Here is a 25,261-nt window from a genome sequence, read left to right as displayed (position 1 = left end):
GCTCTGAAAAAAAAGGCACGTGGTTCTCGGACAGCTTTGCAACAAGGACCAAAGGCCGTGTTAAAAGCCGTGGAACAAGGCTGCATCGTTTCCAAGCATGTCCGTATGACCGTTGTGTCGGGCTGAAGTCTCGACGGCCGGCCAACTAGTGTGTATTCAGAGAAAGTCCCTGGAAGTTGGCGGTCCAATCATTCTGCGCAGGAAGCGGCGAAATGCCCTGAGAATGTGGCCCAGGACTGGGCACACCCTGCGAAGCTGGCCAGCGCTGGCGAATCGACTGGAAGTCTCCTGCCTGATGGTACCCTGTATGAGGAAAGCCTTCGAGCCCTGGCAAGAGGCTTGGAGTGTAAGATGCTCCACCCCGGGGATTTGCAAAGGCCCCGCCGCCTGTTCCGTATGCGTAGTTCGATGCCGAGTATCCGGAAGCCGTCGCAACTGGCCGGTCGCCCCCGAACGGCTGGGCGAAGGGTGCGCGGAATCCACGAGTACCTTGTGGTCCCTGGACGTATGCCTGCGACTGCTGCTCTTGGGCCTGGTGGTTCTGGCGGCGTTCTCCACCGCTTGAAGCACGCCCAGCACCTACAGCACCAGGTCCGACGCCACTGGGAGCTTGGATGCCCAGTGTCGGGCTTGCGAACGAGGCCGGGTTTATCGCTGACATCCAGATTCTAGTCTTGTATATTTTGAACAAGTCGGTGACAAGAGAGTTGAAGTTGATGTAGGAATCGGCGAAGTAGTAGAATGTTAGCTTCTTCCAGTCCCTATCTTTCTGTTAGCGTCATGCCGGAGCTCAGTGTCAGGGGCGGGGTCTGCACGAACATTTGGAACTCGGCGTCGAGAATCTCCATGTTTAATCCATGCTCTTTGACCTTTTGCATGCAAACTCTCTTCGCCTTGGCCTCCTGACCCTCCTTGTCCCGCAAGGAATGAACCTCGTGGTTCTGGGCGAGTCGCTTGATCAGCTTTGGTCGAAGATCACCTGTGCTTGGCTCCTGTATGTGGTTTTGACTCGGAGGACCCATGCCGCCGACGGCACTTCCATGAAATCCGCCAGTCGAGGTCAAAAGGTCAGGGCTAGCACCCTCTTGCGCCGCGGCGGCACCTTGCGAGTACATCATCAGCCATTTGTAGTGCTCCTCTGCGTAGTGCTCCTTCAGCTCCTTGGCGGTCTGCCAATCAACGTTGTCCTTGGCCACGGTGCCGAGGTCAGTGCCGCGATCGGCCTCCACAATCACCAGATCGCCCGGCTTGACGGTTAGTCCAGTGCCTTCTTGGATGTAGAAAACATCGGCCCTGGCACATTTGAACAAAACCACATGGAGGAGCTGGTTGTGTCTTGGCTGCGCCATTCCGTAGATATTGCGGTGGGGAGACGGCGCTCGGTTGGCAAACTGATCCTGCAGCCCGAAAGAGGATCCGTATGGGCCGTTGAAGGCTGCCTGGAGAGTGTTGGACCCGTTGCCAAAGAGACCCGCGGCTGTGTGCGGTAGAATGTTAGAATGCCAGCTGGAAGACTGAAAATTGTTTTTGGAGCGGGAAAACTCACGGTTGCCTGAAGAGGCTGAGAAGCCTTGGCCGTCAGGGAATACGGAGAACCCTTGAGACGGCTGGCCGTCGGCCGCGTTGGCATCGAGAAACGAGACCGAATCGGCGATGGAGCTAATGGACCCTTGACGTGTGGGCATGTTCGCAAATGAGTGACGCCTGCTTTGCGAAACATCCCCTCCAAAGAATCCGGGCGAGCTTGACCAGAGAGCCTTCTTCAGATTCATATTGTCCACTTTGCGATTGTCCATCCCAGGACCGCGGATGGGACCTCCGCCATATTCGCTCATTCGTCGAGCACTGCTGCGCCGTCCAAAAGGATCACCGGCCTCGTTGGATTCATCCAGCTCGTCGATTGCGTAGTCCGACTCTTCGGGAACAGTCTCTCTCAATGGATACCCGTTGGCAAGATAGGTTGCTCCGGTCGAGGCGCGTGGACGGATACGGCTGTTGTACTGCTGCTGCTGACGGAGCATAGCGTTCTCCCGCGTAAGCATCTCAATGGTTTTCGAGTCGGACATCTGATGGAAAGAGCCTTGAAGGGATTCTGTTGGGCTCTCGTCGTCGCCCTCCACCTCCTTGACCTTGCTGAGGACCGAGCCATCGTTTGCCATTTCGCTCAACATGCTTGGCCGCGATGGCCGATGCTGCAGGGCCGGGTGTCGTGCGCGGCCCAAGGCTGCCGACGAGCACATAGACGGCGGAGGGGCGATTTCAGGATCCAGCTGCCCTACCGAATAAGACTGAGAACGATATGTCTTTGGGGTTGGATGCAGCGGAATTGCAAAGGGGATTTGCGGGTTCGGCCCGGGTTCGCGCGAAACTGGGGATGTCTGCGTCAAGCCAGCATCAGAGCCAAAGAAGGAGTTGGTGCCGCTTCCGGGCGGGACCGTCGAAGTCGGCGAGGGCAAGACTTCGCTGAGCCTTGAAGGTGCATCTTTGCGATCATTCCAGATACCGGTTCCCCACGTAAAGGCCGACGTGCCGGTGGCGCGACCCATGACGGAGGAAGTGGAGTGCGACCCCCAGGGCCCGTTGCCAGCCTCGGCAGACGGCGTACTTGGGTGAGATGCCGTGGGAGACATGGAACTGCTAGCAAACGAGCCTTTGCGGGGACGAGAAAGGGTCTGCGTCGTGTCGTTGAGCCACGAAGATCGTCGAACTGGCTTCTGAGGCTGCACAACAGAGGCCTGGGGCACGTCTGAGCGGTGGTCAAGTTCGTCTTCAGAGCTGGCCAGCGCCTCGGAGTCGGGAGTTGACGTTCGAGCGTTGACCTTGTCCAAGAGCAGGTTCTGGCTGCTCTGGGCGCCGGCGGGTCCTTGGCTCAACTTTGAAGAACGTCCGGTCTTGAGAGAGACAGAGCTCATGATTGGCGCTGCCGACGGCGGTTCTCGTAACACAAGCGCGTACCGTCAGCTGACACCGACCAACGCAGACTTGGATACCTGCAAAGAGGTTTCGCTAGAAGTGACGCCGGCGTAGCCCGAGAGTGGGACGTATTCAGATCCCTTTTGAAGATGCGCAAGGGGAGATCGATTGGAAGCCTGGCGAGTGATGATGGCTTGCCAAGGGTGTGGCGCGCGGAAATATCCTTCTACTTTGGCGGTGATGGAGGAAAAGGCTATGTGAACGTCAGTCGACCGGCTTCATGATGTTCAATTCGGCTTCAAATCAGGGCACTCGGCGACGCGCCTGAAGGCATGTCCTTGAAGGGATGACGCCCTCTTGACGACACGAGCCACCAATGAGCTCATCACCACGACTTGCCCATACGACCTTGTGCGATTTTTTTTTTGAGTTTGTGTGTGCACAAACATACCAAGCGACTACCCGAGGCCATGTGAGGCACAGAAAAGGCGTTGACGTACCAGGAATGAATCTTGAGAATATCTATCTTTGACAACTCGATACACAGACAGCTCTAGGTCGTAACAAGCGGTAGAGATGGCAGTGCGACGCGCTCGACTGCCGTGGGTGAGGGGAAAGGTAGGGGCGGCGAAGAGCTGTCTTGGACAAGCCGGCGAGGACAGAAACGAGTCGTAAGGCGATTATTGTAACGGAGGCTGTGAGAAAACGTCTAAATCGTGCGTCTAAACCCAGAGCCCAAAAGAAAAGGATGCGAAAAGGATGGCGAAGAGGTCAAGCGCAGGCGGGCGCATCCATTCGCAGCGGCGAGCCGTGTGTGAAATGCGTCGTCGATGCTGCGAGAGGCGGGCGTGCTACTTGACGCCCATGTTTGAGAAGGCGGCAAATCAGAGTCGGTTCGCGCGGCGGCCCGTGACAGTTGCGCAAGCACCAGCTGCCGATGTGAGGAGAGGCGGAGAACTGGTGAGGGCGGCTGGTCAGAGAGCGGGGAGAAAGAGAGCGACGACGGGCGCGGGTTGGAGAGGGGGTTGTGGGTGGCCGAGACAGGGAGACAAAGATGAGAGCCGAGGAAGGTTGAAGACCGGGGAGAGAGGGCGGCGGTCGGTAGAAGCCCGACGTAAGCTGGAGATGGATGAGGTAAGTGACGTGAGGTGTTGGGAAAAGGGTTTGCTCCCAATGGGCTATGATGTCGGTACAACAAGACGCGGCGGCGTGGCCGAGAGGACCCCGTAAAAAAAAGCTTACTTGGCCCTGGTGGATATTGCGAGGCCGGCGCACGAGGTTTCGAATTGTGATGGCTCCTGTGGTCAAACAAATGTGTGAGAGGTGATTGAGGACGGACGGGCTCGGTAGCCTACCTGTCTTGAGTTAGGGACCAGCAGTCTAAAAGTCAGGGGTCCTCTCGCAGAAGGCAAAGCACGGGAAACTTTGTGCCGGCGACTTCTCCGCTGCCCCCCCCAAGAGGTACCGCGCCGGGCCGTTTGAGCGGCGACCGCACTGTGCCAGGCTTCGTGGGGGTCGGACGCTGGGGAATAGACCACGAGCGCGTCGATCCGGTTGCGCTGGCCGTTAGAGACGAGAGGCAATGGCTGATTGGCTGGGTTGGCGTTAGGGATGAAGAAGGGGCGACGTGTTTTGGAGAGCTGCTGCAATGGTTTCTGTTCGGTGGGGAGCTGTCCTTTGATATCCTTTTGGTCCTTAGGGGGAGGGGGTGGGGTGGAGGGAGGGGAGGGGAGGGCCCCAGTGGGAATAGGAGCCCGGGGGCGAGCGCTCACGAGCGGACGGGCAATAATAGTACGGGAACGGCTATAGGCAAGGCAGAGGGGGGGACAAAGCCTGGACAGGACGGCGGGGGTCGACGATGTCGTCGAAGCGGATGATGGATGGATGGATGGACGGACGGCTTGGACGAAGCGAACTCAGGTCTTTCATCAAGCGTGGGCGAGGTGAATCTTCCTCGCGCACGGTATATGTACAGTATGAAGACGGTACGAAGTAGTGCCTACGTACCGAGGTACTTGGGCATTGCCCGAGGGCTTACTCCGTACCTCGGGGCGCTTCGTCAGGCACAGCGCCATGCACGCAACGGAGCACTGCTCGATTCTCGAAGCCCTCTTACCTCTAGTACAAGTGCCTCGTCCCTTGTGTGCACAGACACGCCATGTCCAACAGGTACCTGGCCTACCGTGCGTGGATGCCGCGCCTTGGCCGGTTTTGCACTCCAGACGATGGCACGGGACTTGAGCAACCCATCCCATGCATGCATGCTCCGGACAGCCATCGATATGTCGTTATGCATGTAGATGGGGGCATGCAGACCGTGGCAACGGAGTAATAATTCCTGCTACATGCATACATGCATGCATATATGCCCATTTGCATGCAAGTACGGAGACGGGGCACATGAACCACCCGAATGCACCCTCAGATACATGCAACTCGCTAGGCACTTAGTATCTACAGGCAAGACCCTCTCTCTCCCTCTCAGGTCTTCCTCTATCTCTCTACAGACTATACGAATACAAAGGGCATGCCATCTCTTGAGTGTAGGCAAAAAAAGCGCCGAGCCGTCTCCTCTTCTTTGTCCCGTCTTCCATGGGCGGTTGGGCGGGTGGCTTGTGGAGGCGAGAGTGGATTCGTGTGGGAAAGGAGCCGGATGATGGTGCGGTTCGCTCCCCCACCATCCCCAGAACGCAACCCCTCCCCCCGGTCGGCAGCACGCCAGCCGCTACCACAAGTGGGCTAGTGCCTCCTCTGGCCCTGGACTGGAAGTGATGGGGGCCCTGCGGGTGGGCCCTCCGCCTCCCCGCCAGAATCTGCATCAAGCGCTGGATTGGACAAGAAGCACGTTTACTGTACTGTATTGCGAGGTTGGCACCCACCCATCCGACAGACATTTGCATTCCTCTGACTGCAGGTCGTGGTGATGGACATTCGCCAAGTACACGCACTCGCTCGCAGTCGTACGGTTGTGTGCAGGAGATTAATTCGTACTACCTGAGGGCGCATCGACTGAGAAGCACGAACCGAGTCACTTGATGCCACCGAAGGGTGGAGAAGAAGGGAGGGGAAACTGACGGCGCACACACCTTGAGCTAACGGACGACGGAAGGATGCCCAACAGCGTGCGGGCGTCCGATTACTGGAGGAAGGGGGGGAGCGCTGAGGTCCTGCGGCCAATTAACCAAACTCTGCCTCCAACCCCTCATTTCGTCGTCAACTCTCATGATGCTCGAGCCCATACTGCAAGACTCACTTTCGTCACCGACGAGTCCTGCATACCAGCCAGGTGAACCCTCAGCTCGCGCGGGCACACTACGCCCGCCGTTTGGTTTCATCGACACCACGGCGCTAAGGCGCTTGGCCGTGGCCGTGGCCGTGTTAGCACGGGGCTGTAATTCCAGGCCCACCAGGAACCAAAACACAATTCGGCCTGCGTCCACACAATATCGGACGGGAGCGTTGAGGCAAAGGCCGACATGAGGAGGGGCCCAAGGCGGGTATCACACCTCCTGGTTACCCTTCTCGTCCAAATACATCTGACCCAAGGGTGTAAGTCGGGTTACTTTCCAGCACAGTGCCCCGCACAAAGCCCCCCCTTGACCAATCCGAGCACCGCAGTGCAACCCGACGCACTTTGCGCAGAGAGTAATAGTGCCACAAGGTAGAGGGTCGGCTCGAGGCTCGAGGCCCCTTGAGCTATTCAGTCAGAAGCCCATGGCCTTGTCGAGATCCCACTTTGACCTGACGTCTGCGGGCGCTCTGTTGGTGGCACAGCGTTGCCCGGCAGTATCTCTCGTCGAGCTGACGGGAAGCCCTCGTGGTGGCCTTTGGGTCAGAGTGTTGCGAGTGACAATACCGACTGTGTGGTTGGACGACAGGCTAGTGCAATGGCTGCAAGGTAAGGTGTGGACGAACAGTTGTGTATAACGTGCGGAGCGAGCCATAGTCCGCATCTACAGTACAGTACCGTCCATGGCAGCAGAGCTCGTCCGGCCTTCTCAGCCCACGCCATGCATCTCGAGCAGGCCAGCCAGCCGCAGGTGTCGAGTGGGATGGAGGCCGAGCTGCAGCTCCGATTAGCTGCAATTGATGCTGAGCTATTCCAGTGCAATATACAGTACCTAGCCTCCTTCTCCTTCTCTCGTGAGCGCATGAACCCCCCCGTCAAATCGTGTGGCCCCCGGCTGCGACTTGGCGCGGGTGGGGATGGGCGCACTCCATCGACGATCGCACAGCGCAGATGGGCACTAGCACACGAAAGCAAAGGAAGAGCAGAGCAAGAAACGGAACAGAATCGATTGACGGCTCTGGCGCCCGCCTTTGAGCACGAATCGCTGGGCGCCCACTGTATCAAGCCCGTGGCGTTTCTCCGACGTGAGATGGGAGATTCCCCCCCCTTCCCCCCCGTTCTATCGCGTATGTTGCAGCTCGTTAGTCGAGCTAAATGCTCTTGGCTCAACGGTCGGTCGGTCGGTCGGTCTTTGTGCAGAGTTGCAAAGGGGATCTGCATCTTGGTCGACAAGTGACGCACATTCGACGTGGTCTTGTCTCGAAATGCGAGGCGTCGACGATCGCTAGAGACTGCCAACCCCGCAATTCACAATTGCCAGCGAGTCACCTGCCCTGCCTGTCCCAGCCCACGCCCACGCCCGACTTAGCACGCGTTAGCCCACTCTCAGCCTAGCGCCTCTGGCTGGCCCAAGGACCCCTGTTTGGGGCGGCATGAACTCGCCTCAAGAGAAGCCGTCGCGGCCAAATGCCAAAGAAAAAGAAAAGAGAAAGTCCAGAGGGTCAAATAATGTCAACCCCCCTTTTCCGCCTCCCCCCCGACATGATGCAGAGCTCGGTGGCAGCATGTACGCGCACGCCACTGAAGAGACTGTCGCAAATGCCGCTAGACGGGTATGGAAAAAGAATGGCAACAAGGCCAGGGCTCGCGGAGCTTTTTAGTAGCTTTTTTTGGAACAATCCAATCTCACCACCGGCGACCAATGTATAATGTATACATAGAGTTCCAGACCGTTGCCCCAAGCCAGTCAAGCTGACGTTTCAGCCATTGCTGTATTGTCGCATGGCGCCCTCCATCGGCACTGTGCCGCCTTGTCCCGCCCGCCTTGTCCTGCCGCGGACCAAGCGCGAGGCAGGAAGCAGAAAGTCGTCGATGCGAGAGCCTCGGCAATGACGGAAAATGACACCTCTAGGTACTGTAGGTGGATTGATGCACCAAGTACCGTACATACTTCATGCATGCCGGCCTGTCCTGACCGTCGACGGCATCCCGCGCATGCCATGTGCCGCTGCCGTTGGCCCGCGCGACGGGGTGCCCTATAGGATTTTGCCTACGCTACTGGCTACCTATACAGTAGACTCGCGCCACGACAACTGACGCCTGCATGCTTAGAGTCGACGGCTCAGCCCTCGCAACAGTCAACCGGGACACCATGACTTACGTGGCCTAGCCTCCTCGAGTTGTAAGCGGGGAACAAGAATGCGCTCGAGGCCCCTAGGCAGGTAACCTGAAGGAGTCAAGATACAGCGGCATCCGGGCCACCCTGGCGCGTGGCCCCCCTATGTATCGGCTTGTGGGGAAGAAACACATTTCCTGTTTCCGGCCCTGCTAACCAGAAGCTGTTGGCTGGTTTGTTTTCTGCTGCTTCAGCTTCTCCTCGAATTTGGCAAACTCCTGCATCGCAATCTCCTCCTCTTGATCCAATATCTGGTGAACGCCCTTGACTTCCTCGATCTGTGCGCCCCATCAGCAAAGGCGACCCAGGCAGAGACGGGAACTGAACAAGACTCACGTAATGCATCAGCATGCCTTCGATGCCGTTCTTCAACGTGACGGTGCTCGAGTCGCAAGTTCGGCAGGCCCCGCGTAGCTTCAGCTTCACGTAGCCATCCTCGAAGCCTCGAAACTCAATGTCGCCGCCGTCCTCCTGGATGGCCGGCCGGATCCTCGTCTCCAGCAACTCCTTGATCATGCCAACCACCTCATCGTCGTCCTCGTTGTATGCCAGGCTGTCCTCCTCGACCGCCTCGCTCCCATCCTTGCGTTCCGCCACGTTGACAATCGTCTCGCCCGACGTGATGGCTTCGGTGACGAGCGCAAAGATCTCAGGCCGGATGTGCGCCCAGTTGGCGTCCCCAGCCTTGGTGATTGTGATGAAGTCGGCGCCGTAGAAGACGGACATGACACCGTCGATGTTCATGAGCTTGGCGGCGAGGGGCGACGGGTGCGGCGGCGAGATGGTAGCCCGGGGGTTGAGGTATTCAATGAAGGGCGCCCCGACCTCGGGCGGCACCACGCGGTGGTTCGGGAGAAACTTGAGGGCGTCCGGGTTGGGTGTATTTTCCGTTTGAATAAAGATGCTGCGCACGCCACCGACGGCCAACATTGGTCCGATGCGCTGCACTCGATGCTGCGCGCTGGGCCGCGCGCCCGCAGCCGCGGTCGGAAGCCTGCTCGTCTGGGTGCTCAGTTGCCGCATCCACCTCGGCGTAGCTCGGACCTGACACCGGGCGAGCGGTCGCGAGGCTGCTCTGGCCAGCGAACACATCGCGATCCTTGAGGCAGTTGACGGAGCCATTGCGCCGTTGCCCTGGCGGTGAATTTGCGACAAGGGCGCACAAGAGATGGTCCGTTGCTGTTATGCGGCAATGGCTGGAGAAAAATGACGTCGGAGATACTCCCGTCCAAGTGGGCCTCGTCAGTCGTAATCGTCGCTCTCCTGCTGGACTCTGTAATTCCAAAGCCGAGCGGGCGATATTTCTCGGCGCGCGTATTACTAATGACCGCGCTGTCGGCGGTCCGGTGCAATACAAGGTCGCCGACGACGGAGGGCGCGCCACAAATGATGCAACGGGTGGGGATGCCCCAGCCAGCACCAGCCACATCTTTGCTGTCTGCTGCCTGTGCGGCTCATGGCAATTTTCTTCTTTTTTTAGGCTGCGAGACGCGAGCGTGAAGAGCTCCTCCACCCAAATCCTGCAACGCAGTCGCTCGACTGCTACCATGGTGTCTCCGGATCTTCTCGCCGCGAGGGAGCCAAGCCTGGACATCAAAACAGAGCCGGCGTCGCCACTAGCGGCAGCGACAGGCGAGGAGCTGCAATATACCGCACCAGAAGCCGAGCCGATCATACCCGACACCAAGCAAAAGGGCCCTACCGCGTGCGGCGTCTGTGAAGCAGCTGCGTGGAGATACAAGTGCTCTCGCTGCTATCTCCCATAGTACGTCTTTTTATTTAAGAGCCCCAACGGCTGGCTACCTGGCGATGCAACCAAGACCCCGACGTCGTTGACTTGATCTTCCTAGCTGCTCTGTTGCGTGCAACAAAGCTCATCAGGAAAACCACCCTCCCGACCCCAAGCCCGAGCCGGTCCCAGAGCCCCCAAGCGAGCGGCCTGCCAAGCCGACCGGTCCCGCCAATCCTTTCCAGGCTCTAGACAACTCGGAGACGCTCGCATGGCTGTTTCGAAAGTACCCGAACCTGCCGCAGCAGCTACTCGACATACACTCGGCTACTCAGCCGCCGCCCGAAGACCCGAGCAAGCAGATTCCAGCCTCGCTCATGCAGGGCATCTCGAGCCGGAGCAACTGGTCCCAGGAAAAGGGCATCAGCAGGGGCAAGGCAGCGTTGCGCAGAGCTCGACAGCTCCCGGGAGAGGCTGGCGAGGCGGTCCGGGAGTACTGCACGCTAATTTCGCTCCTCCTTAGCGAGGAGGAGGCAAAGGACAGCTCGAGGGCAATGCTCCAGCAACAATTCGCACAGCAGGACGCCGATATGATCCGGCAACTCATGGAGGCGGAAACGAGCCGTCGATGAGTGCAGATAGCTGGCACCTTGTGCATCGCCGGCATCCGACAAAACGGTGCGGACTGGTGAATTGCTCCATCGCGGCTCATCGGCGCCGCAGAAAGTATTCAAGCTGGACGGCGGCCACGGCGGTGAGAGAACGCGCATGACCCGAGACGGGCTGCAGGGGAAGCTAACGTTTGAAGCGGGCAAAGAGGCCGCCTGTAGGGGATTTTGGGGATTTTGGCGAGTCCTGTGAAACTCTCCTCTCCTGGGGCGGGGAAGGAGTCTTTTCGCCTCTGCCATGCCTGGTGAGGCTTCCGAGCCGACCTCGGAGATCCCATTTCGATTCGGGCTTCCGAAGAGGTTGCGGCGATGCCACGAGAACGGTCGGTTGGGCCCATGTCTCGTCGCTCTGCGTCCAGTCTACTGGATGGTGCTCAGACGGGTCGAGAGCATCGCCACTGCCCCGCCGCTCAGCAGCAGCCGGGCTAACTGGCATGATAAACGGTCCCTTGGGCGATGCGTCTGGTTTGCCAAGGATGTTGCCAGTACTCCTCCTCCTTTTTGCGGAATCCTTCTGACCCTCATGGCCCTCTAACCTCGGCCCCGAGTAAGGCTCAAGGGTATGGCGGTGATGGCAAGGGGGTCGCTGTTCGTCGATCTCGGTCATGGTTGCAAGGGTGGGTGTGTAGTGGAACTGGTTGCGTCCGTACTGGCGCTCGCGCATGCTCTGTACCCTTCGGAGGGCTTGAGCCTGCTTGAATGGCGCAACGTTGGGACTGGCTGCGGCGATCTCGCGGCTGGCGTTGGGCCCGTCCAGATGGAACTTGATGGCTTTCTGGGACAGCCTGTGGATGAGCTGCCTGCCGGCTGTGCTGTCGGCGGTGGTGGTGCGGGCAAACTGAGAGGCTGCCACTTGTGGAACATGTCGATAGCTGGAAGAGCGGACTGGCTCGCCCCCGTTGTCACTGCAGCCCGACGACTTCTTGGAGCTCGTGAGGTGGAGCTTGTGCTTGTGCAGCCGGCGCCCCTGCTGTGCGTCGCCGATACCATGTCTGTACGCTGGGTGACGTTGGTGCTCGCCTCGGTCAGAGTTCAAGGGGGCCGACGCGTCGAAGCCGACCTGCGGCGTCCGCCACGCTGCGCCGAATATCGTACGCCTCTTGCTCGGAGCGTGGCCGTTTTGCTCGGCGAGCAAGAGGGACAATCTTCGCGTCAGCTCGTCGGGATCGAGGAGCTGTGACTGCGAGGGCCGCAGCTTGTGGCACGCCGTCGCCTTGGCGGGCTTGCAGCTTGATCTGGCGGCCGATGCCCCGTATTCCGGCGGGCAGGTCATGCTGATGACCATGGCGGGTTCACGACAGGCTGGCGTCGTATCGTATAAGTGGTTGGGCCTCGTAGCTGGCGTGGTGGAGTGTCACGTTTCCAACCAGAGGTAGCCCGGGGCCAGAGTGCCAGTCGGCCAACGTAGCTAGGAGGAAGAGAAAGGCTGAAAAGGCCCAGCAGGCCCAAAGTTTTGCGGAGAAGGACAAAGGGAGGTGGGGGAGGGGGGGGTTTAAGTTGTCTGCTCGAGGAGGGCGAATCAGACAAGCAACGGCGAGCAAAGTCGTGTATGGTGCGCGAAATCGAGTCCAGTACAAGCATCGAGTCGAGAGGGCATAGGGGGATGGATATATAGGCACTTCGTCCACGGCAAATGGAGGCCATGCAGCGGTCGCACGTGAGACGATGTGCAGCGGTAGAAGCATGCATGCGTGCGCAGAGCCAAGCGCAGATGCGTGCGTCTTTTCACGAGGCGAGGGAAGGGGACTCGTCCCTTGCTGGTGCTTCTTCGGACGAGCAGGTTTCCGAGGCTGGTCGCTGCCGAGAAATCCAGGCGAAGAAGGGGGGAGATTAAACCAAGTTCTGGGCGTGTTGTCCTTGTCGTTGTTGGGAGCGGTGGAGAGAGAATGAGAGAGGATTAGGCCTGCCGACGACGACTTTATGACCGAGGATCAAGATTGGAAAGCGTCAAGGCTCCCCTGAAACTCCAAGAGCCGATGCAAGCGGCATGCTGGGCGCGCCTCATCAGAAGAGCGGGCCGCTCCTTGGCAACTGACAAGACAGGCAGGGCTCTCACGACAACTTGTGTTGTGTATCTTTGGCGTGGCCCTCGGCGGACCGACACGACATCGGGCCAGTCCTGCAGGCCCGTTGCAACGTCGGAAAAACAGCAGGGGGGCGGACAGCGAGGTTGTCTTGGCGCGCACCCTGTTTGCTACGTATGTGTATGTATGGGGGACTGGGAAGCGCGGTGTCGTCGGGGCTGCATAATGGGACATAATGGTGTCGCAGCAGCGGCAGTGGCCATGCAAATACCCTCTCTCAGTCCGGCTTTTACGCAAGTCGCTGAGCTCGTTGATTGCCGACGTCCTTGGAGACGAGCTTTGCTTGTGGCCGGATCCAAGCGGGGCCGTTGCTGCGGGCGGCTTTTGCGGGGAAAGGGGAAAGGGGGCCGGGGCCGGTCCATCCATCAGGTCACCGCTGCCATTGTCGACTTTGTTGGGCGGGAGACTGCCTGTGCATGAGGACACACGGACGGGAATCTCAACAATCGGCTTGTGCGAGGTTACAGAGAGGCCTCGGCCAAAGAGGAGATGAAGGACGGCTGCAGTGCTCCCGTACAGCAACTTGCTGCAGCAGCAGGCCAATGGTCGACGGCGCCCTCGCCCCCCTTTCTCCTCTTCTTCGCCAGCATGGCCCTCAAGGAGGACGATAGGGCCAAAGGGAGAAAGCGTAATTATATCTCACTCCAAAGAGCACGAGACCTCTACGCATCCGCGGCATTGGTTGGATGGGGGAACACGTCGTTCAAATTAGGGAGGTGACTTTTCTCTGCAATGCACCACCCGCTGGCGTTCACGGACGACGACCCTTGATTCTTGGCCCCCGCTTTTCCTTTTTCTGCCTCAGTTTCGTTTCGTTTCGTTTCGTTTCGCTTTTCCAGGGAGTGACGCCTTCGGGGCGCCAGTTACACAATGAGAGCAGCCTCTCGGTATCCTCGTGCAGTCTGTATTGGGCGCCGCTTCGCTGCAAGCTGGCTCATATTGATGCAGCCGTCCGTCGCTGGCTCTCAGGAGGTCCATGCACGAGACGGCGCCGGCGCCGAGGACACGGGGTCAGAGTAATAAAGGCAAACCTCTCGAGACCGGGTATGAGTCGATAGCGTCAGGGCGGTTGGCGGTCTCGAGGGTACAAGTCCGGTATGTGTTCCCTCGACAGTCCAGACACTTGTTCTTTCAAGCCTCCGAGCGTCCGAGGGTGAGAATTGGTATGCGAGTACATGCACGCCGCCCAATATCGACTGCTCTCTGCCACTGAGCAGGCGCCGCGATCGGGACGGGAAACCGATCTCCCGGGCTGCAAGCGCATCATGCTTAGAGAGCTGCCCAGAATAGGTGAGACAGCGAGGCCCGATGGCGTCCCGTGCTACAGGTTAAGACACGATTTGACGGCCGTCCGTCTCCGCTGAGAGGGCCGTAATCAAGGACCTGTCACGGGCTTCCTTGGTGCCCTGTCAGCGAGGCAAGGGGTGCAGACGAGAAAAATCAGGGCTGGAGCTGAATGCCAGCCAACACCGGCAAAGGTCCATGATATCAATGGGAGGGCGGAAAGGTTTGCTCGCCGCCATTGTGGCCCACAGTCTTCTGCAGACTCACAGTACAGTAGGGGGCTCTTCCTTTCTTTTCCCTCAGATCGGCTTCTGTGCAATCATCCGCCCTTGACGCTGTCCAGAAGACGGCGTTTTGCGAGAGCGGGCCCGGGGTTCGTGCATGCACCGACAGCGCGAAGGCAGTTGGCAGCACACCAAGAAGAAGCGGCCGCGAACAAGCCGAGGGCGTACCTGGCACAGGAGCATGGTTGGCTGTCTCGTCCTCGCGCCCCCGGCCACAGCTGAGTCGAGGGCAAGGCGGCGCGACAACCTGGAAACCAGGGCAATCGGGTGCCGCCTGAGCCCCCATGTGCAAAGCATGCATCTCGCCGCCCTCGCCTCCCAAAGTCCAGTCGCCGCGCTGCGGGCCCGCCGCCGAGAAATGGTGACGCGGCATCCCCGGCCGGTTCGACACAGCTCGGAAGGGTTAGGGTTTGTTGGTCAATGTCGTCAAACTGCGCAGTGTGTTGTAAGAAGGGCATTGGGCTATTAAAAGGTGTCCAGATACCTTACCAGTAGTTACTTAGGTGGCTGCCCATTTCAGCTTGCGACAGCTCTCTCTCAGGGGACACTCACTCACTGCCCTGCGTTATAGCGCTGGGAGAGCACTGGGAAGAGGGTGGCGAGTGGAACCAAGGGTTTCCCTGCCTCGCATATTTTTCGCGACAGCTGCATGTTTCTTTTTCCATTTTCTTGTTTCCTTGTCATCTCTTCACCTACGAGGTCCGGCTGGATCCCCGGCTGTGTGCGCTCTGCCGCTCGCTGGCAGGCAGGTAAGTTAACTAAGGTAGCTACGAGCAGCAGCCACGGTACCAGAACCGAGGTACCTGAAACCACCTTGGGCACCCGTGAGCCACTACAAAACTGCCGCCGAACCCACCACCCACCCCGCGCCGCCTACACAGCGTACAGAACTCGCGGTGAGCGTCGACTGCAAGCTTCCCGTCTCTCATCCCGGAGCTCCTTCAGGTCGCAGGCGGGCCCGTCCCTTGGTCTCGGCAATCTGCTGCGCCTCTCGAGAGCCTCAGAGCGGGCCTTGTCGTGCGTCTTCGGTTAGTGACCGCCGTGTTTCTTCTTTCTTCGCCGTCCCTGGCTGCGCAGCTGCCGCTCCTCATTCAACTCGATTCGCCATTTCCTTTCGTTGCCAGCCTGTTCCTGCGCTTCTTCACCACCTTCGCGCTCGCCTCCTCCTTGGCGCCCTCAGTCCGCGACCTGTGTCACGATTCCGAGCAAATTCGGAGCTCCAAAGACTCACCTCGTCCTAGAATAGACGGCCCCGAAGCTTCACACGGGCCCTCATCCGGCCCCGCGACACCGACTTCGACTTCGAGTACCCGAAGCGCCCACACGCTGAGTAACGTCACCGGCAGCCTCCTCTCATTCGCGCGCCATCTCTTGAACCCCTTCGACGACGGCTCGACCTAAAACGACTCCAAGACCTTCGTCTCCGTCGTCGACCGTCCCTTCTTCCAACCCTTCGACCCAGCCCTCGACGCACATACCGAACCAGAGCCCTCTCACAGAGACTGCGCCCCCAAACTCCACCACACCAGACATGGCAACGGCACGAACCAATGCTGGCCATCGCCCCGTAGAGAGTCTATGATCATTGGCCACCCGTAAGATCACTGGGTAAGCATCAAGGCGGCATATGCGCAAGAGGCTCCCCTTTCCGAATCCTCTTCCGCTTACCGAGCTACTCTAGCTTGGCATTGACACGAGCTTGCTGGGAACACGCAAGTGCTGATCGTGGCCTTTTGTCCTGCAGCCGATTCCAGCCTCCACCATGGAGAGCTTCAACATCGCCGTCATCGGCGGTTCCGCCGTCGGCAAGTCGTCCTTTATCCAGCGTGTCTTGGGCCTGCCGCGACCGCCCATATCCAATGCCTCCACCGTTCGCTTGGTCGTCGACAATGTCGCCCACTCTGTCACTCTTCTCGAGCTAGATCTCGCCTCTTTCGAACTCAACTCTCCCCAGCCGATTTCGTGGCCGAAGCAGATCAATGGCCATATTGTCCCAAAAGTGGATGCCTCCCTCGTACTGTATGACGTCGTCAATCAGGAGTCTATGCGTGGCCTCCCTCAAATCATCGGTACGCGCCACAACCGCGACCCGTCCTGACCCCTGAATGGTGCCAGCAAGTCCCTTGCGCTGACCTTCAAGGCAGCCGCCCTCACAAGCCCTGGCCTTCCCGCGGTCCTCGTCGCATGCAAGTGTGACAGCCCAACGGAGGACTGGGAGGTGGACGCCGACGCAATTGCAAATCACAAGGTCTTCAAGCCTTGTGTAGCCAGCTATAAAACCTTCATGGACAAGCCCGACATTTCTCAAGCGTGTTTACAGACTATACTCCGGGTCGCAATCGCCCACCGAAGAGGTAACCAAGATGCCGGCTTGTTCTTGGTGGGCTGGAAAAGTCATGTGCTAAAGAAACCCCAGACGAAAATGGCGAAACGGCCCCGAGAAGACGGGCCCAATCGGCGGTGAACCTCGAAGCCCCAGATCCTGCCGCCGGACGACCTCTCAGCGAGCACAGCAAGCACAGTCGTGCCAGCTCCGACTTTTCCGTCCTTCGCGGGTTTGCGAATCCACAATCCTCGGATAATCATCGCACGCAAGCTTCGAGGGGCGCAAGACCAGGTGAGCATCATGGTGCACCTCGAGGATCAAGAAGGAACCGCTGACATGCACAAGGCTTTCGGATGGGAAAATCCGGTGCCGATTCTTTCCTCGAACTCGAAGAGTCTGATGGAGACTCCCCTGAATACGCCGACGACATTCCCATCTTGCAAAGAGGCGATGACATTATCGTAGAAAGGCAGCCGAGGATGGCGGGCGTCACGTTTGACGAACTCGTCGACCGACTGCTTGCGCTGCGGCTGTCAAGAGCAGACAACAACTTCTCCGACATTTTTCTGTGTCTATATCGCAAGTTTGCCGCCCCTGGCGACCTCTTCTCGGCCATTCTTGTCCGGCTGGACCGAGTCAGAGACGACAAGTCGGTTCACTATCTCACGAAAACGGCAACCCAACTCAGGATAATTGAGGTGGTGGCGAAATGGGTGTCGCTGTATCCTGGTGACTTTGCTCGGCCGACAACGCGGCAGAACCTCGAGGACTTCATCACCCACCTGTCCACCGAGCCCATCTTCTCGATTGCGTCGCAACAGATGCGTCGCAACCTTCGGTTTAACGTCATCATAGACGACGATACCGGCTGGGCAAATACGGATGATGCCGGCGATGAAATAGCCAGCAAGATTCTGTCCAAGGAGATTGGCCAGTTGTCCGATGGCGTCAGCACTCTCCAGTTCAGCGACGAGGCGGGTGGCAGGCGATCGAATAGCTCGGAAACTTCGGGGCCCGAAAGAGGGACCGAGAGCGGTAGCCAGCTCCAGTTCAACTCGCCCGACGAATACGAGAGGGAGGCGGCGCTGCTGGAACCAAAAGATCTCCAGCCGATGAACAAATTCCGCTACCACATCTTCATGGACATTTCCGACGACCATATTGCCGACGAGCTCACCAGAATCGACTGGATCATGTTTTCATCCATTCGGATCCGCGATTTCGTCCGCCACGTCAGCCTGTCCGCTGCGGAAAAGGAAAAGTGCAAAGGCCTGTGCAACATCAATCGCATGATCAATCATTTCAACCACATTGCCAAGTGGGTCGCCAACATGGTGCTGCTAAGAGACAAGCCGAAGCACCGGGCGCAGATGCTGGAAAAGTTCATGGACATTGCCCTTAAACTGCGACAGTTGAATAATTACAATGGTTTGGCCGCAGTGCTGGCCGGGATCAACGGTACGGCCATCCACAGGCTCGCTCAGACAAGAGGCTTGGTCCCCGCCGATGTCCAGAAGCGATTCGCGAGACTGGTCATCCTGATGGGGACACAGAAGAGCCATTTCGCATATCGACTGGCCTGGGAGAACTCGCCGCTGCCCCGAATTCCCTTTATTCCCCTGCATCGCCGCGATCTGGTGTCGGCCGAGGAAGGGAGCAAGACGTTTGTGGGACCAAACAGGGACCGCATCAACTGGAAGAAGTTTGAAGTATTGGGAGAGGTCTTGTTGCCCATGATGAAAAGCCAGGGCACAGCATATCCCAACTTGGCCAAGCACGACTCTGCAAGAGACCTGATCCTGGACTGTCGCATGCCTACAGATGATGAGGTGAGCTCGCGCACAATCCGGCTCCCAGGCGCCGGGCAGCCTCGCTGACATGTATGCGGCAGGAGATCTATCAGCGAAGTCTGCAAGTCGAGAGCCCCTCGTCGGGCCCCGTCGAGCCAAGCAAGAACAAATTCCCCTGGTTCGCCAAGTAAGTAGATCTGCAAGCGAGGAATTTGGCAAAGCACTCGGTTAGGGGGCGGAGCGGGATTCTATGGACGGCACTCGGGCATCTCATCGATCAAGGCCTCTGGCAGGTCCGGACGTGATGGTTCGGGGGGGGGTTGCCAAGGGCTAGACGCGTTTGCAAACGCATCATGTGAGAAGATGACGACGTCACGTATCTGTGGCCTTTCTGCGGCATTGAAATCAAGTGGGCGAAGTCTTTTTTTCGCCGAGCCGCTCCTTACTCATGGGGCGAGACCAAGCTTGACGGTCCTGCCACATCTATGCCTTGGTACACGCACCTTATCTTTTGACCATGAGATATCGCACACTCGCAAAAATTCATCTCCACGGCCACGAGGTTGGCTCCAACCATGCCATTGTTTGGCCCATGAATGCTGCGTTTCTCGACCAGCCTCCAGTATGCGAGCTTGCTCGTAGGCAATGCAGCGCGAGAGCCGTCCTTGTTTGGCGATAACCTTGTCCTCGGAATGCGATGCCGAGCTCGGCCAGACGAAGGGACAAGATGCGGCACACGACAGTCTCGATGCCTGCGATACGCGTTGCTAGCAAGCTCGAAGACCTGGAGCTGGTCGTCCAGGCGTCACTGTTGCTCGGCTTGCCAGAGAGCCGGGGCCGCCTGACAAGTAGCGATGAGCTACTGGACTTGGTCACGACGAAGCACCTGTGGATCTGTCGAGCGGGCTCCTGTCACTTTAACGTCACCATATTGGTAGAAGGAGAGCCCATTGCTGGAATCGACGAGGAGGCTCGACTGGCCGAATGGGTGGGAGAGTGCGAGGTAAGCCACCTCATGCCCATGGGCCCTGGGTAGCCGGCTGAGGACGCAGGTTTGGGATCGCCTGGGGCTTCGGCTGCAGTACTGTGGCAGCACCTCGCGTACGGGGTCGCCCGGAGAGATGATTTTTTCGATCCAGCACCCCGACTTGTCGTCGGCCCTGATCGCGCCGCAGGGAGCGCTCAGTGCGGACTTTCGATCTTCGTCATGCCGCATCGACATTTCTACCACGAGAGCGTCTCGTGCCTCGAAAGGTCGCAGACGAAAGAGGCAAAGGACAGAAGACGGGCTGGCTAGGACTGAGACGCTTCCCTCGGTAACCGCCCCGGACGAGGGTGATTTCTACCACGGCCTGACCTACGCCGATCGCAAGGCAGTCGAAGCCTTTGTCTTGAGCATGGATTTCGAGGCAAGTTCTCAACAGGATAAGCAACGCGCGGAACAGGAGGATACAAACTCCGCACGGCTAGTCGAGAGCCTCATAGGCTCTAGCAGGGCGCGGGACTTGGTTCAAGTGGCCATCAGAGTACTCGTTTGCGGGCAAAAGGGGCAACACAAAGAATTCATGATCCTGCGGAGCAGTCCGTTGCATTCCCTCGCCACTCTTGCCCCGGCGGTATTCCACGTCCCATACCTAAAGGCAAGCATCCGGAGACAAGCAACGCTTGGACATTCACTCATACGGGCCACAGACGGTGTCGGATCGCGCAAAGCTCCTCCCAATAATAGCCACGTCTTTGGCTCGAATGACAAGTGCTGAGTCGCCAAGTCTGAGACAGGCCGTCGAGTCTTTGGGGGAGTCAACGCAGGTATCTGTGGCTCGCGAAGACACCCAGACCACTCATATACCCAGAGACCAAGTTGTGGCTGGAATCGAGAGAAGGGCGTAGGAAGTTCTGCTCTCGACTGTTAGGCCTGCGCCTGTTCCCAGGAAATCGGCGGAGGGTAGAGAGAGCCCGACGGATTCGCCCGCATCCGTTGAGCCCAGTCACTCTCCAGGCCCTGGCTTCTCATTCGAGGATGGTTCAGACTCCAAGCCTACCATGGTGTCGCATTTCGGGCTGTTGAACAAGACGGCCACTCCAGAGCGCCAAAGGATACACCCACCAGCGACAGGATACATGGCTTCGAACGCCTTTACCGGATGCGAGTTTTTTTCGCCAGTTCAATCTTCTAGCTCCAGTTATCTAGGGTCACAGTCGAGTTTTTCGAGCGAGCCTCTCAGCAGTCCGATGCCCACCGAGTATCACAGCTACCACTTGCCACTGGGAGACTTTTCTCCTCGGCAGCTGCCTGGCAGCACCTGGACGCGTGTGCATTCCGAGGGTTCAGAGGTGGCGGAGAGTGATGTGCATGGCGAAAGTAAGCCAGCGTATAGTTTCTCATCTCCAGACCCGGACGCATTTTCAGCATTTGAGCAGTGGCTATATTCGACCGGAGGTTTACCGAGGGATGGGACGCGGTCTGTAGCAGCAGACTGTGAGGAAACTGAAAGGGGCCGTATTCGAGACAATGTGTCATATTATAGATGAGCTTGCCAGCAAGAACTATTTGAGTGTGAAGCATCAAAGTAAATGACCATCCCAAGCCCGCTCGCGCAATATCCGGACATGATTTCTTGCATGCATATTGAGAAGACTTGAGACATGGCTCAAAGGTCTTCTTGGTGTTTATTCCCATCGCAATCAGCTGCAACGGCGAGCCCTCGGCGGCAACGTCGTTTCTGCCTGTCGCGGACTGCTCAAATCTTGGCGGTGGCGGCACCCCTGGCATTGTCCTGGGGCTTCTTGTTCTTGCGATTCTTCCTCTTCTGCTCGGGCTTGAGAGTGGCAAAGTGGATGAACCAGAGAAAGAGGCACTGGAGGGTGAGGCCGATGAGGACGACAACGAGATTGACGAAGAGGTTGGGCTGATCGTTGAGGACGGCGACGGCCTCGTTTGTGGCGCCGACGGACTTGAGCCAGTCAAAGTTGGCCATGGCGGGCGCTGAGAATGAGGCCACCAGGGCGAGGGATAAGAGGCGGGACAAGTGTTGGATGGTCGAGGTGAAGACTGGCGACTACGAGTCTGCACGCCATCGATTTGTTTTGTTAAGCGCTGGGCCCCCTTGGGACATGGGAAAAGGAGGCTGTCCTGAGACGTTTCATCAGTGCACCAGAGGACCAAACCACGACGTCCTTGGCTTGATGGCGGGGACGCCAAATTACATCCGCGGCCGGCGGGGGAAGCATCCGAGTGCTCTCACAAGTATATTTTTCGGCTTTTCCAACACCAGTGAGATTGCAACGCAGAAATAGACATATTCCTGCTTCTGAGCAGAGAAATAAGGGGTTCGGTTCGGTGGCGGTTAGATGTTGTCGTGACTCGCAATGACCGAAAAGGGTCATGCGCCCCACCACCCCACCCTGGAGTTTCTCCCGGGCTGACATGTGAGGGATCACGTGCGTTGAAAGTCTACCTCTCTCTCGTGGTTGCTTAATTACCGCTCCGCACAGTCCTGCCGTTGCGCGCAAGGCTGACGCTAGTCCCGATCAGGGTCGAGCGGCATTCAATCGGGAAACATGCTTGGCTGGGGAAAAAATCGAGCTCATGCGAGCACGAACCAGATTGACTCACGACAGAAGAGAGAGAGCTCCGACCGCAGACGCTCGCAGACCCGTCTCACCCCTGATCCCGACGGGCAGCTAGCTCGGTGGCCATGAGCGTCGCACGTCCGGCGCGCAGCCTCTTCGGCCGGTGCCTCGTCCCGACACGATCCCCGACGACGGCCGTCCCATGCCGCCAGCTGCACAGCTCCGCGCCCCGCCCCAAGCGGCGGTCACGGTTCCGCAACGTCTCGGCCGAGGAGCTGGGCCTGCTGGACCCCTCGAAACGGGCCGAGTACCGCCGGGAGACGTTTCCAGAGTACTCGGACACGGACCGCGCGGCCCTGAGCAAAAAGTACACGCCGGAGCAGCTCGAGGCCATCGAGGCCGGCGAGAAGGCCGTCAACCCGGACGACTTTATCATCCAGGGCCGCTTCCGCGATGACGCCCACCGCCCGACCTACGTCGAGGACTTTACCGTGCTCAACCCCAAGTACGACATCAAGCCCGAGATCGAGATGACGCCAACTGAGCCCAAGTGGCTGAGCCCCAGCGACTGGGCCGACGCCTACGGCACCAAGATGATGAAGCTGACGGAGGAGAAGGCAAGCAACCAGGCAACGCGGGCCATGATCCGGGCCTTCAAGAGGGTAAAGGAGAGTCAAGGGCAAGACTTTCTAGACCTTACCCCAGAGGAGCTTGATGACCTGGAAAACGACCCGGAGTTGCTCAAAAAGTACCTTATCGAGGAGGGAAATGAGGGAGCCGAGTCTGGGGCCGAGGTCCCGGAATCCGCTACGCTCACGCGGGCTCAGATCGACCAGCTGGACACGGCCATTAACGAGGCGTGGAGAAAGGAGCTCAACAAGCTACACAAGTACGACAACGATGGCGAGCTGGAGCCGACCAACCTCGAGCTCATCGAGGACGGGCCCGCGGGCGCCAACCGGATACACACGGCTGAGGCCCCGGAGCTGGGCAAGGTGCCGGGCGTCGAGGGCCTATACAAGAGGGCGGCCGACGCAGACGACGAAGGCAGGGACGACTCGGGCCGGTATCAGGAGCTCAAGCGCCTCACGGGCATGACGCTCAACGAGATCCAGTCGTTGACCTGTAAGACACTCGTCATGCGCTTCGTCCACAACCAGACTCGTCTGGGCAAGGTGCGCAGCACTTCGATCCTCTCAATTGCCGGCAACGGCAACGGCTGGCTGGGCATAGGCATGGCCAAGTCGACAGAGCCCGGCATTGCCGGCGAGACGGCCGGGATATTGGCCATCCGCAACATGAAGCCTATACGCCGCTACGAGAACCGTACTATTTACGGCGATGTCAAGGCCAAGGTGTCGGGCACAATTGTCGAGCTATTCAGTCGGCCTCCTGGTGAGTTCCGGCTGTGGCCCCTCCCTTGCCCTCCCCCCTTTCTACTTTTCGTTTGCGCTCGCTTTGTTGGAAGCAGCCGAGAAAGCAAGACTGTATTGGCAGACGATTGACGAGCGCCGCCCCCCAGGCTTTGGCCTCCGTTGCCCGCACCGCATCTTTGAAATGTGCCGCGCCGCGGGCCTGCACGACATCTCGGCGCGCATCCCACGGTCCAAGAATCCCATGAACTCGGTCAAGGCCACGTACCAGGCCCTCATGAACCAGCCCAACCCGGAGAGCATTGCCATAGGCCGCGGCAAGAAGCTCGTCGACGTGCGCAAGGTCTACTACGGCGGCGCCGTGCACTGAGACGGCGGGCCGTAGGGCTTCTCAGTGTGAGGGGGTACGGGCGGAGTTGCTGAAGTGTACACTACTTGTATATCGACGGGCTCACTGAATGACGCGCAAAAAGACAAGAGGCGTTGCGAATGTCGTTAGTGTTGGTCGTGCCGTGTTGCAGAATGTCACTGCCGAGGACAGGCCTCGTTTGTCGGTATCTGGGTATCATCAAATGGTCCCCGGGCGCCCCACGGGCCGTGTCTCTCTCTTCCTCGACACGCCGTGGCATCACCATGCCCTCCCCTTGGCGCTCTACGCCGTCGGTGCGCGCCGCCTAGTCTTTGCTCAGCGCGTCCCCGCCTCGTCGCCCTCGCCCCAGTCAATCTCCTGCTGCAGCACGATGCTGTAGACGCTCGCCTTGAGCAGGGTAAACGCCAGGCTGGTCTTGCGCTCCAGCTCGCGCAGGCCGTCGAGGATCTCGGTCGCGGGGCGCGAGGCCAGGCCGTCGAGCTCCGTGGCCAGCTGGCCCACACACCTGGCCTCAGCACAACGAGCCAGCACAGAAGCGGGGGAGAGCGGACGGGCGATTCGAGGAGAAATCGCAAGAGACATACCTGCTTCATGTTGTTGGCGAGGCGCTCGTACTCGTCCAGGACCTCTTGCTCCAGCGGCGTCAGCTCCGGCGGCGAGAGAAGATTGCTGCTGCTGCCGCCCGTGCCGCCGGCGTGCTCCATTGCGATTGCGGCGCCGTGGGTGAAGGGGCGACGGGGGAGAGGGAGAAGGCTGTTGTCGCGCGGCGCGTGACGGCGGGTTTTCGCGGCGACGATAAGGCGAGCGCCAACGATTGCCGCTAGCTGTGGCGGGGTTGTATCCATTGGGGGGGCCTAAGCTATCAGATCCTCAGGCGTAGTGTCACATGATGGGTCACGTGTGTTTGTGTGTAAGCCTGTAAGGAAGGTGTCAGAGCAGATACGGACCTATAATACGCGTTAGTAACACCTCCAAGGGGGGGATGCCTCTATTTTGCATGGTGTAGCGGTATTTTCTCAGCTTGACAGAGGGAGCTCGGGAAGAGCTCTCGTTCTATCCTGAATCCTTGAACCAGAAATTCGATGTATTTCTCGGCCCTTTCTGCCAGTTCCTCGATTGCTTCGCAATGATGGGTCCGTGTTAGCGCTACGGTAACCTAGAACTGGCACTTGCAACTTTCCCCCTAATGGCCGTGGATTTCTTCCGTGGCAGGGGCTTTTCTGCTCGTAGCCTCGTAGGGCTGCCTGTACGCTAGTCATAGAGGGCGACGGTAAGCGCTTGGTGCTGTTCTTGCTGTTGTGGCGGTATACCTCCTATTGGGGGGAGTCCTGGAAACCCGATATACCACATTTGCCATTTACCAGTAACTGTCGCGACAGAAAGAAAGAGACTTATAATACGC

The 25,261-nt window shown here is 58.8% G+C and overlaps 9 protein-coding genes across 9 annotated transcripts; 4 read left to right on the top strand and 5 right to left on the bottom strand.

The window, feature by feature from the left end:
• Positions 1 to 145: 145 nt before the first annotated feature.
• HRG_02357 (PSP1 domain-containing protein) lies at positions 146 to 2,912 on the bottom strand (the record flags this gene model as incomplete). The annotated part of the gene is made up of 7 exons (XM_044860828.1): positions 146 to 193; positions 293 to 303; positions 361 to 541; positions 584 to 761; positions 820 to 1,477; positions 1,547 to 2,378; positions 2,436 to 2,912. 7 exons carry the CDS (start codon positions 2,910 to 2,912, stop codon positions 146 to 148), a joined length of 2,385 nt encoding a protein of 794 aa, XP_044724461.1.
• Positions 2,913 to 8,530: 5,618 nt separating this feature from the next.
• HRG_02356 (nifU-like domain-containing protein) lies at positions 8,531 to 9,470 on the bottom strand (the record flags this gene model as incomplete). Its single annotated transcript, XM_044860827.1, has 2 exons — positions 8,531 to 8,656; positions 8,715 to 9,470. 2 exons carry the CDS (start codon positions 9,468 to 9,470, stop codon positions 8,531 to 8,533), a joined length of 882 nt encoding a protein of 293 aa, XP_044724460.1.
• A 455-nt stretch (positions 9,471 to 9,925) lies between these two features.
• Positions 9,926 to 10,739, top strand: HRG_02355 (HIT zinc finger domain-containing protein; the record flags this gene model as incomplete). The annotated part of the gene is made up of 2 exons (XM_044860826.1): positions 9,926 to 10,143; positions 10,229 to 10,739. The coding sequence occupies 2 exons, from the start codon at positions 9,926 to 9,928 to the stop codon at positions 10,737 to 10,739; spliced, it is 729 nt and encodes a 242-aa protein (XP_044724459.1).
• Positions 10,740 to 10,902: 163 nt separating this feature from the next.
• HRG_02354 (uncharacterized protein) lies at positions 10,903 to 12,060 on the bottom strand (the record flags this gene model as incomplete). The annotated part of the gene is made up of 1 exon (XM_044860825.1): positions 10,903 to 12,060. The coding sequence occupies one exon, from the start codon at positions 12,058 to 12,060 to the stop codon at positions 10,903 to 10,905; it is 1,158 nt and encodes a 385-aa protein (XP_044724458.1).
• Positions 12,061 to 16,189: 4,129 nt separating this feature from the next.
• HRG_02353 (rasGEF domain-containing protein) lies at positions 16,190 to 18,734 on the top strand (the record flags this gene model as incomplete). Its single annotated transcript, XM_044860824.1, has 5 exons — positions 16,190 to 16,496; positions 16,572 to 16,781; positions 16,835 to 17,044; positions 17,099 to 18,582; positions 18,645 to 18,734. 5 exons carry the CDS (start codon positions 16,190 to 16,192, stop codon positions 18,732 to 18,734), a joined length of 2,301 nt encoding a protein of 766 aa, XP_044724457.1.
• A 536-nt stretch (positions 18,735 to 19,270) lies between these two features.
• On the top strand, positions 19,271 to 20,433 carry HRG_02352 (uncharacterized protein; the record flags this gene model as incomplete). The annotated part of the gene is made up of 3 exons (XM_044860823.1): positions 19,271 to 19,546; positions 19,596 to 20,183; positions 20,236 to 20,433. 3 exons carry the CDS (start codon positions 19,271 to 19,273, stop codon positions 20,431 to 20,433), a joined length of 1,062 nt encoding a protein of 353 aa, XP_044724456.1.
• Positions 20,434 to 21,284: 851 nt separating this feature from the next.
• Positions 21,285 to 21,521, bottom strand: HRG_02351 (uncharacterized protein; the record flags this gene model as incomplete). The annotated part of the gene is made up of 1 exon (XM_044860822.1): positions 21,285 to 21,521. One exon carries the CDS (start codon positions 21,519 to 21,521, stop codon positions 21,285 to 21,287), a length of 237 nt encoding a protein of 78 aa, XP_044724455.1.
• Positions 21,522 to 22,241: 720 nt separating this feature from the next.
• On the top strand, positions 22,242 to 23,859 carry HRG_02350 (37S ribosomal protein S5; the record flags this gene model as incomplete). Its single annotated transcript, XM_044860821.1, has 2 exons — positions 22,242 to 23,511; positions 23,639 to 23,859. 2 exons carry the CDS (start codon positions 22,242 to 22,244, stop codon positions 23,857 to 23,859), a joined length of 1,491 nt encoding a protein of 496 aa, XP_044724454.1.
• Positions 23,860 to 24,174: 315 nt separating this feature from the next.
• Positions 24,175 to 24,563, bottom strand: HRG_02349 (DASH complex subunit dad3 domain-containing protein; the record flags this gene model as incomplete). The annotated part of the gene is made up of 2 exons (XM_044860820.1): positions 24,175 to 24,351; positions 24,444 to 24,563. 2 exons carry the CDS (start codon positions 24,561 to 24,563, stop codon positions 24,175 to 24,177), a joined length of 297 nt encoding a protein of 98 aa, XP_044724453.1.
• Positions 24,564 to 25,261: the final 698 nt, after the last annotated feature.

This window comes from Hirsutella rhossiliensis (genome assembly GCF_020360975.1).
Source record: "Hirsutella rhossiliensis strain HR02 chromosome Unknown scaffold00002, whole genome shotgun sequence".
NCBI classification, from domain to species: Eukaryota; Fungi; Ascomycota; class Sordariomycetes; order Hypocreales; family Ophiocordycipitaceae; genus Hirsutella; species Hirsutella rhossiliensis.
Note: the sequence above shows the minus strand (reverse complement) of the source record. Positions and strands in the feature narration are given on the sequence as shown.